Consider the following 12,060-nt stretch of genomic DNA (forward strand, 5'->3'; position numbering starts at 1 on the left):
TTATGTGATGCCTGGAGGACCAATGTTAGCTATCCAAACCAGTAAGTTTGTATACATGCAAGATAATAAATGGCACATATCTTAATTGTAATTTTATTGTTATTTATCCTTTATGGTTGAGATACTTCTGCAAATGCTTAAGATAATTTTGATTAGAATTAATAAAAACAATTTTAATAAACTATTAGAATTAACAATTGGTACATTCAAGCATTCAATTAACTATGGAAATTCAAAGGAAAATTGTATTTGAAGTCGGTTTAAATTATATATATTTTATATTTTTATATATTTCATCTTTTCATATAGATAGTTAAAAGTTTAAAAAGTAAATAGATTGCTTACATACTTGTGTACTTTAAAAGAACATGAAGCTCTCTTTAAACCCAAAACAAAACATTATAGAATTCTTGAAAGAACTGGTGTTGTGCCTTATAATCTACTGTGAAATGGTAGTAAATATGGTGGAACTGATATTTTAATCAATGGCTGCTATTATCTATAAGCATCAGTGAACTTCTTTTCTGGATTTATGGTAAATAAAACTAAGGTCTACACTAAATGACACTATATTCATACAGTCACTTTAAAAATAATAATACTTCTGACAAAATATATACTAAATATATGAATGCAAATGGAACTGAAAATGTGAGAATTTATCTGAACCAAGGGATTTTTAGAAAAATAATTAAATTTGAAACAGACATATTATCCATTGAGAAAGGAAACACACTGAGTCAAGAGCCTGTAATGGGATCCCTGCAGATGGGGGAGATTGCAGCTAAATAAAGAATGCTTTAGGATGGCCTAGGTAGCATAAATTTTATTTTACAGGAGAGCTATTTTCATGCATGCATAGGATGTGATCACATTGCTGTTCATCCTATTGGGTTAATTCTTTTGGCATTATTGATTACAGATTGACTGGATTGAAATCATTACCAATTTAAGGTTGTCAGTTTAAGAGATGAGTGATGTAATCTATGTAAGAGTTGGTCAAGTTTGGAAATAGAAGATTTTAACTGGAGTTTGAGCATAGCTGCACTGTTTACAATAGAAAGTGGTTTAGGAGCTAGTTCATAAATGTGCTCTCTGGGTGGGAAGGAAATGAGGATCTTTGTAAGATACAGGGTTCAGTCATATTAGGATAGGCTTTAGATGGGCTCACATGAAATTCAGTGACTAAAGCTAGCTTGTAGGAGTCCAAATCATCAATAGTGATTGTAGAAAATAACCATTTCCTATTTCTTTCCTGGATTTGAAGTGGGAGCTATTTTGCCAATGAGCACAAAGTGGTTAAATGTTTCCCAGTATAAACATATTATTGCTTATGCAGTGATTTTCCTTATATGCATCTGTCATTTCTAATTAAATTACTTCTTGCCTAGATTTTATTCAAAAGTATAAGATGGAATTTACAATAATAGTCAAACAGTAATGATTATATCTCTGTATGGAGGCAATATTTCCATGTAAATGTCACCTTCTGGAAATAATTCAGACATTCACAGAAATAGTGATGTGTTATGATTCCTTTTCAACACAAATTTTGCCCAATTGTAATGCTTTCTGTGTTTAACCATTGCAATTTTAAAAGTTTTTCTTTGGGGGCACCCTGGTGGTTCAGTCGGTTAAGTGTCTGCCTTAGGCTCAGGTCATGATCCCAGGGTCCTGATATTGAACGCTGCACCTGGTCCCTGACTGGCAGGGTGACTGCTTCTCCCTCTTCTGCCCCCCTTGCTTGTGCTCTCTATCGAATAAATACAATCTTAAAAAAAAGTTAACTAAAAAACTAAATAAAATTTAAAAATAAAATAAAATTGTCTTTGCCTGTCACTAACTTTCTAGTGCAGTAATAGTTACATCTGTGATAGGAATTTAGGACGCTTTGTGAAAATCAATGACTGTTTTGAAACTTTTGGGAACAAGTCCCTGAGAAATCCAAGGATGACAGATGTTTGGATAAAAATGATATGATGGTAAATATGTTGATTTTAGTGGCAATGGTGAAGATAGTAAAAAATGTCACAGCTACTGTTCACTGGTCACTCATGCAACTCACATCTGAATTATCCAGTATAAATTATCCCATTCAGTCTTGTAGTATTTTTTCAGATTTATTTAGGTATAATTGACAAAAATCATATATATTTAAGGTGCACAACTTCATTTAAGATACTTACAATTTAAAATAATCAGTAAAAAGTGCATATGCACCAATTCAATTTTATTTTTGTGCTTGTTAGAATACTACCAACTACTGAGATCTACACTACCAGAAAATTTCAAATATACAATGTTGTTACTGTATATAAACTTTGTGAAATAAATATTATTCAACAGGAATACTGGAAACTGTAGCATTTGACCCACATCTTCCAATTTCTACCACCCTTTAGTCCCTGAAAATCATCATTCTACTCCGCCTTCTAAAGGTTGACTATTAGATTCCATATACAATTGTAATCACAAACTGTTTGTCTTTCTGGGTCTGGCTTATTTCACTTAGCTTAATGTCCTCCAGGTTGATTCCATGTTGCTGTTATGTATGTATATATAGACACAGACACACATTTCATTAAACCGTTTATTTGCCAATGAATATATAAAATTAATTTCCATGTTTTATCCATATTCATAATATAAATAACTCTGCAATAATGATTATAAGAGTACAAGGATATCTTCAAACTTGATTTCATTTCATTTCTTTGGGTATATATCTAGAAGTGGGATTGTTGGATCATATGGTAGTGATACTTTTAACTTTTTGAAGAATTTCTATACTATTTTCCATAATGCCTGTACTAATTTATATTCCCATCAATAGAGCTCAAGTGTTGTGGTTTCTCCACAATCTCTCGAACACTCATTTTTTTTTAATTTTTGATAATAGCCATTCTAAAAAGTGTGACATCATATCCTGTGATTTTGATCGGCTCTACTTATGAGGTACAGGCTTGGAGAGTTGAATTCACTAATCCAAGTTTACATTTCTAGTAAGTGACAGAACTAGAATTAGATCTAGCATTGGTTCCAAAAATCTGCAACTTGTTTTTGCAAGAAAGCAAAATGAACTTCTCTTCAATCTGAATCCAAACTCAAAGTATATAGTGATAAATCAGATATCTCTCAAAATATCTGTGTACCTACTTTCCTATTTATCTATCAGTGCAGACTCACCACTGTGATATTTCATGAAGGTGTATAGAGAAGCACACAGATATATGCACATACACATAGTGCGCATTTTTTATAATAATATTTTTTATTATATTATGTTAGTCGCCATACAGTACAACCCTGGGCATTTTAGATCTCTGTATACAATAAAATCCCTAAATCACAAGCTCTATAACCATCTAAACTAATAAAAATACACATTGGTTAAATATTTAATAAGAGTATTAATTCCTAACTCACTACAGCATTCTGAACTCTATACTGTTTGTCCTTTTTAATATAGTCTATAATGGAAACATTAGAAGGCATGAAAAATTGTATGTATGACTCATTGCAGAGACACTGTAGAGAACTGTGCTTGGCTAGACTCCAGAGGATTCTCCTCTCAGTAATGGGATTCATTCTAGGAAGCCAATTCACAATGCTGTAAAATCTAGATAACTGAGAGCAATGCAAAATAATTATTATCTATGAACATACAGATACAATTATGAACAAACTTTTCAAAGAACTAAGGTAGACTTTGTGCAGCCAATAGGTTCAAGGCAGTGCTGGGGAAAAAAAGATCTCATAGGTCTTTTATAGAACTCTTCCCCTATAGGTGAGTAAAGGAACTTTCGGTTGGTAAAGTTCACTCAAAAAGTATGACAGGATTCTTGAAAAGAGGGGAAACAACCCAAATTTATATGAAAACTGTTGGAGATTTTTTTTCCATTCAGATGCTTATAAAAGTTGTCTTTGGTTCATTATAAAATTTTCAGCAAAACAATGGAAATCCTTGGTAAATGCACATTCTTGTTGCAACTATGTAATAATCTGACAAAATCTAATGTGACCAGACTCATTTAACTATCTGAAAGAACTTTGAGATTAATTTGCTTCAGAAGAAATTCTACATTGTCTTCTATCTAGAGGACACATCTCCCGATTTGCCACAGGATCACTATATAGTTTTAAGTAATTTATTTCTGATCACTTGGAATCCGCTTTTCATCTTTATAATAATGATCCTATATTTGAAAAATCCCTTTATTCCATAAATATGTGAATCAATAAAGTGAGTTATTTTTCAAGTTTGATTGGCAATTGAATAGGAACATGGGAAACATAGGAAACAGAATATCTGCAATATTTATGATGCTTATTAAATGTTATTAACCTATATTAAAAATGGTAATATGCAAATTATTTATAAATGACATTATTTAGAGAATCTTCCTCATTACGATGTAGGAATAAACTGAATATATGCATTTACAAACCAATTTACAGAGGAGATAATGCAAAGGAGGATGTTTCTTTGCAAGCAAAATCACCTAAGGAATTGGGGCAAGACACAGATTAGAGTTCATTGAGAGGATCTGGGAGTGATGTGTGTATTCTCTAAACCATTGATTAAAGTTGTATTATTGCAGGGAACAATGGTAATATGATTAAGACTCCAAATAAGAGGAAACAAGAAATATCTTGAAATGATAAAATATAAGCACTAAACTAATTTATTTAGGCAAAATGGAACTTATATACATTCTTGACTGTTTCATCTATAGAAAATTTTTAATTAATAGCTTTTATATTTTTCTTTCAATTTCTATTCACATTTGAGCAGTTAAAAACCATTTTAATTTCATAATTGTTGCCTAAAATATGTAGTGTTAAGATAGGATTAATTTTGAATACAAGTTTAATATATAAGTATCTCTGGGGCGCCTGGGTGGCTCAGTCATTAAGCATTTGCCTTTGGCTCAGGGCGTGCGTGATCCCAGAGTCCTGGGATCGAGCCCCACATCAGGGTCCCTGCTCTGCTGGGAGCCTGCTTCTTCCTCTCCCACTCCCCCTGCTTGTGTTCCCTCTCTATGGCTGTCTCTCTCTCTGTCAAATAAATAAAATATTTAATATATATATATAAGAATCTGCATCTATCTAGCATCTATGTTAAGACAGCTTCCCTTAAATCTCTGAAACTTGATTTATCATTGGCGAATATCTGTAGTCATTTTGATGGTTGTATCAACCTCAAGAGCCACTGGTCAGGTTTAATTAAAATTAATTATTGGCACAAATTCTGACACATGTTAAGTTCCACCCACTGGAGATGGTCAATGAAAGTGTACAGTTCTATCTTCTCTGCCATGTATGGACCTTGTTCAGGTTCAAGGCTTAGTTCCAAAATCTCACGAAGAAACCATCTCTTTTTCCTTTTTCTCCACTGTATATTGTCAGGAATGCTGACACCAAACACAAAAGTTACAGCACAGTTTAAAACACTGAAGCAGGTGCAAATCTTTTGCAAACTAAATAGATGAGTTTTCATTATGTCATTGGGTAAAATAAAAATAACAGGGAAATAACCTAATTATTTTACATAAAAATATAGTTCTTTACCTTTGATCTTGAAACAAATATTCAATATCTATTGTGGCTTCCACGCCAGATGCAATACTTCTTTATAAACAAAACCAGCTCTCCCAGTTTTTCCTCGGCAAGTTGACAGTGAGCACACAAACTGCAGATGAATCGCTTCATGTAGACCCAGAACCCTGTTGTAGGTATTTCACTGATTTGGAGATTTGCATCTGCAATACTTTGAGTACATGTACATTACTAACTGAAATAACTTTTATATCACTTTAATATTTTATTCCAAGAATGCATGGACATGGCATCAACAAACCACAGGGTAAAATGATGGTCCCATAACCCATTCCTCTTGACACCGAGGCAAATACATCAAATTTTTTATAATTTTTCCCAACACTTCCTCAATATTTTAAACAATATGCTCATCTTCTAATGCTTGATTCCTAAATCCCAAATACCCAGGCCACAATTTGTAACTTAGGCCACAGTGGACCTTTCCCCTCCCCTCCCCATTCTGTCAACATAGTTACATCCCAGGTTATGTTTGAGGACATGCATTGATAGCTTTTTCCCATCTCCTAGAATTTATTCTTTGCATATAAAATATATACCAGTATTGTGAAACATGGTATTATTTTATATACATTACTGCATAATTTCTTCTCATATTACCATAATTTCTCTCAAGCAGAATATAGGGTATCTGTCTGCCTGATATAGAGGATTATCAAGAAATTGTTTTCAAGACAATATTTAGTATTTTCAAGAAAATACTATTTAATAGATTATTTATTTTATTTTTCTGTGGTCTTTGCATCATTTTTTAATATTGTAGCTCATATACTGCTTTGGAAAAAAAGGGTTTGTTTAATAATATTCACATAACTATTGTGGACAATGCTGCTATGAACATTGGGGTACATATGGCCTTTCTCTTCACTATGTCTGTATCTTTGGGGTAAATACCCAGTAGTGCAATTGCTGGATCATACGGTAGCTCAATTTTTAACTTCTTAAGGGACCTCTGCACTGTTTTCCAGAGTGGATGTACCATGTTCATAGCAGCATTGTCCACAAGAGCTAAAGTGTGGAAGGAGCCGAGATGCCCTTCAACAGAGGACTGGATTAAGAAGATGACAACATGGATGGGACTGGAGGAGATTATGTTAAGTGAAATAAGTCAAGCAGAGAAAGACAATTATCATATGGTTTCACTCATTTATGGAACATAAGAAATAGGAAGATCGGTAGAAGAAAGGGAAGAATGAAGAGGAGGTAAACAGTAGGGGGAATGAACCAAGAGAGACTATGAACTCTGAGAAACAAACTGAAGGCTTCAGAGGGAGGGGGATGGGGGAATGGGATAGGCCAGTGATGGGTATTAAGGAGGGCACGTATTGCATGGTGCACTGGGAGTTATACACAAGTAATGAATCATGGAACATTACATAAAAAACTAGGGATGTACTGTATGGTGACTAACATAATATAATAAAAAATTATTATAAAAAATAATATTCACTTAAAAATACATATTTTGTCAAAAATAAATCGATGTCATATGCATTTACAGAAATGCCCATAAGACTATGTTGGGTCATGTTATATTATTCCTCTCATTCTCTTATCTGTCCTAAATGTCAAATTTTGTGTTTCAGTGTTGCTTTCTGGTTTATTTTCATCAATTTTTCTTTCTAAACTTTCACTAAATTTATTACAGTAATTCTTATGTATTGTCTGGAAATTTTTGTTATTTGACACTTCATTATATATAACACATGGCATTTTTACTTTGAATTTAACAGCTTCTCATACTGCTCTGAAGACATCAGATTTTTTTGTAAAGGTTTCTTGCATTTATCTCAATCATTTTTAAATTCAGTGTGTATATGTGTCTGTCTCTCTGTCTTTCCTATAATTACTTCCTTAACAGTCTGATGGCTTTGGTCCTAGAAAGGTATGAGAGACTGAAACGCTACAATCTTTCGTAGGTATAATGCTGGGCTTTACTCACTGAAGGTATTCCTTCTGGAGAAGATTCTCTCCACTCATTCCCACTTAGAATGCTCTCAAAATGCCATTTCTCCTTCCCCTTTTATGTGTTTGTTCCTTAAAATTTCTTCTCCCAAAAGGTTCTTAACCTTTTCACCTCTGATTTTGCCCTCTACTCTCTTTCCCATTTTCTTTAAATTGATGCAGATTTACTTCTTTATTATTATGTTAGTTCAGTCTTATGACAGGGGGGTGATATATTTGGGACTAAACTCTCACACGTATCTTAAAAAGGAAAGAGTTTTAAATACACAAAAGCAAGAGGTAAAACAGAATAAGGAAAGGTGCCATAAAGCAATGCATAATGTTATATAATTATTGAGAAGCAGATGAACACAATACAGATTTGTTCAGAGAGCTTGAGCAGAGTCATGGAGCTACACTAAAGATTTAGAATAAGTTATCAGGAAAAGAGTTTCCTTAAACTAAAGCATTTGAATTTTGAGTGAGGAATAAAATAATCTGCTTCATATAAATTATATTTGGCAATAACTATCATTGTAGTTTCCTGGGGGAAAATGAAGCAGGTAATCATTACTGGCTTCTACAAAGCTAAGGAAAACAAACGAATGAACAAACAAAAAGGATATATATCTACAGCATGACGTGATAGACTGCTATAGCTTCAGAAACATTAGGGCTTAATTATAAAACAAAAATAATCACTGCCTAAGGGTCATAAAATATATTCAAGTATGGCTCTCCAATTTATGCATTTACATCAACTTCCAATACATATTTAACAAGTATAAGATCTGATGTTAACTAAATTTACATAGAAAAATAAAATATATGTATCTTAATAAAGTCACAGAAATATATTATCCTTACAAATTTACACATTTCCATGAAATATTTTGGAGACATTAGTATGCATCATCAAGATTTTATCTATGAGATCAAAATTGTTTTTTTCAAAATATGTGTTAATTTTTTTAAGTGACTATAGAAAATTTTATTAAAGGAATGTTTTAAAAATCATTTATTTTATACTGGGACTTACCAGCTAATCATTAAAAGTTAAAACTGTCATTCTATTCACTTTTTAAAAAATTTTATCATAATATTTTTATTATATTATGTTAGTCACCATACAGTACATCCCTAGTTTTTTATGTAAAGTTCCATAAGATGTGGTCCATATATACAATGGAATATTATTCAGCAATAAAAAAAAAAAACAAAAACAATTTCTCAACATTTGCTGCATCATGGACGGGACTGGAAGAGAAAATACTAAGTGAAATAAGTCAAGCAATTATCATATGTTTTCACTCATTTATGGAACATAAGAAGTAGGAAGATCGGTAGGAGAAGAACCATGAGAAAATATGTGTTAATTTTTTTAAGACCTGCAATATGCCCTGAATAAATCACAGTAGAACTAAAATAATGAATTAATAAGAGATTATTTTTGTGTACTTAATATGTGTCTCTCTTTAGGAAAAACTAAATTAATGTCCCATGGAAAATATTAACCAAACATCTACTGATTTCTTTTTATTGGGGTTATTCCCACCATCAAGAATTGGACTGTTTTTCTTCATTCTCAGTTTTCTCATTTTCCTAATGGCTCTGTTTGGAAACCTGTCCATGATCATCCTCATTCTCCTGGACACCCATCTCCACACACCCATGTATTTTCTACTTAGTCAACTTTCCCTCATGGACCTGAACTTCATCTCCAACATTGTCCCCAAGATGGCTTCTGATTATCTCTCTGGAAACAAGTCTATTTCTTTCATCGGGTGTGGAGTTCAAAGTTTCTTCTTCATCACTTTAGCTGGTGCAGAAGGATTAATATTGGCCTCTATGGCCTATGATCGTTATGTGGCTATTTGCTTTCCTCTCCATTATCCCATTCGTATGAGCAAAAGAGTGTGTGTGCTGATGATAACAGGATCTTGGATCATGGGCTCAATCAACTCCTGTGCCCACACTGCATATGTCCTACATATCCCTTACTGTCGATCCAGAGCCATCAACCATTTCTTCTGTGATGTCCCTGCCATGGTGACTCTGGCCTGCATGGACACCTGGGTCTATGAGTACACGGTGTTTTTGAGCATCATCCTCTTCCTTGCACTTCCTTTCATTTGTATTGCATGTTCCTATGGCCGGGTTCTCCTTGCCATCTGCCGAATGCAGTCCACAGAAGGGAGGAAAAAAGCCTATTTGACCTGCAGCACCCACCTCACTGTGGTGTCTTTCTACTATGCACCCTTTGTTTACACTTATCTACGCCCAAGATCCTTCAGATCTCCCACAGAGGACAAGGTCCTGGCTGTCTTCTACACCATCCTGACCCCAATGCTCAACCCCATCATCTACAGCCTTAGAAACAAGGAGGTGACTGGGGCAATGAGAAGAGTGATTCAGAGGTTCTGCTCTGTAGAAATGTAACAAAGTTCTCACTAGTCCTGCTGCTTAGAAATACTTTAATTTCACCTTGTACATTCCTTAAGAACAATGTCATTCCAGGTTTGAAGACAAGGATTACATTAATCTAGAAAAATAAATAATAGAGATTTGACAAAAAAAATATATATTCCCAATCACTCTGTTTTTGTGGTAATTTTTCTTTTTTATTTCTTTCTTTGTTATTATTTTTATAATAATTTTCTTATTATATTATGTTAGTCACCATACATCCCTAGTTTTTGATGTAAAGTTCCATGATTCATTATTTGCGTATAACACCCAGCACACCATGCAATATGTGCCCTCCTTAATACCCGTCACCAGCCTATCCCAATCCCCCACCCCCATCCCCTCTGAAGCCCTCAGTTTGTTTCCCAGAGTCCATAGTCTCTCATAGTTCATTCCCCCTTCTGTTTACTGATAATTTATTAAATGTAAGTTGTAAGTTGAAGTCTAAAGGCTTTGAAAGCAATGCACTAAATAAGACAACAAAACCCAAAATATTGAAGGAGTCCAGATGTCCACTGACAGAAGAATGGATAAAGAAGATATGGCATAGATACCATTATATAAATATTTACATATATATGTATAGATATATATCTATATATAGATAAAAATATAGATATATAGGGTATATAATTACATATTGTATGTAATATATATTATATGTGTCTATACATATGTGTAGATAGCTCTATATAGATATCATATATGATAGATATATAATCATATTAGATATATAGATATATATTACTCAGCCATAAAAACAGAATGAATTCTTACCATGTGCAATGACATGAATGAAGCTAGAGCATATTATGCCAAGCGATGTAAGAGAGAGACAAATACCACAAGTTTTCACTCATCTGTGAATTCAGAAAAGAAAGGTGGAAAGGGGTAAAAAGAGAGAGAGGCAAACCAATAAAAAGACCCTTAACTCTAGAGAGCAAGCTGATGGTCAGCGAGGGAAGGGTGGTGGGGCATGGGTTAAGTAGGGGATGGGGATTAATGAGTACACTTGTGATGAACACCGAATGCTGTATGGAAGTGTTGAATCACCATATTATATACTTGAAACTAATATTATGCTGTATATTATCTAACTTGAATTAAAATAAAATATTTAAATAAGTTAAGTGGTGACAAATGATATAACTTTAGCTGCAATGGACAATTTGTTTGTATAGGAAGCACAGAATGCTTTTAAAATAACTCCCTTCAGTAACATTGAAGTGTGTAATGGGATTCACTTTGCATTTAATTGTTGCAAATGGTTCTCAGTGTTTATGCTTGGAAACAGAGTTTTTAAAAAATCATCTGTATTAATGACCAGTCCTACTATTGATCAATTAATAAAGCAATATAACTTAATTATCCTTGGAAAAATTAACATACATATCCATGAAAATAACACACACACACGTAACATATAAACATAAAATACAAAACACTGAATCATATTGAAACAAATAAATTTAGCACATTTGAAATTGGGGAATTCCTGGATTAAAGCTAATCACTACCTTAGCCAAGGTTTTGTGAGATTTCATTTCCACCCACAGGAGACAAACACATTATAGAACTGTCGTGGCTCTGTTAAATTCTCTTGGAGTGCCTGGGTGGCTCAGTCATTAAGTGCCTGCCTTTGGCTCAGGTCATGATCCCAGGGTCCTGGGGTTGAGTCTGCATCGGGGGGGCTCCCTGCTCAGTGTGGAGCTTACTTCTCCCTCTGCCTGCTCCACTGCTGTGCAAGCTGTTCCCCTGGTTACGCTCTCTGACAAATAAATAAGATCTTAAAAAAAAAAAAAAGAAAAAGAGAGAAAGTGGTTCTTCTCTGTCTCCATGCTACCAGTGGTTCCTATCCTAAAAATCCCCATCCTTATTTATCTGGACAACATCAATTTTGCTGCTTAAAGCTCCTCAGATTCAACTGAGTTTAAAATAGAAAATGCCTAGTAACCTCAGAGTTCTAAAGCCCATTGCTCATAATGCGCTATTGGAAACCTTATGATACTTACCAATGTGGCTACCTCATTG

General features: G+C 33.8%; 1 protein-coding gene across 1 annotated transcript; it reads left to right on the top strand.

The window, feature by feature from the left end:
• Positions 1–9,015: 9,015 nt before the first annotated feature.
• On the top strand, positions 9,016–10,104 carry LOC103680568 (olfactory receptor 2L3-like). The gene has a single exon (XM_008710068.1). It carries the CDS (start codon positions 9,064–9,066, stop codon positions 10,000–10,002), a length of 939 nt encoding a protein of 312 aa, XP_008708290.1. The 5' UTR covers positions 9,016–9,063; the 3' UTR covers positions 10,003–10,104.
• The last annotated feature ends 1,956 nt before the right edge of the window (positions 10,105–12,060 follow it).

The sequence above is a fragment of the Ursus maritimus genome, unplaced genomic scaffold, assembly GCF_017311325.1.
Source record: "Ursus maritimus isolate PB19 unplaced genomic scaffold, ASM1731132v1 scaffold_5, whole genome shotgun sequence".
Taxonomy (NCBI): domain Eukaryota; kingdom Metazoa; phylum Chordata; class Mammalia; order Carnivora; family Ursidae; genus Ursus; species Ursus maritimus.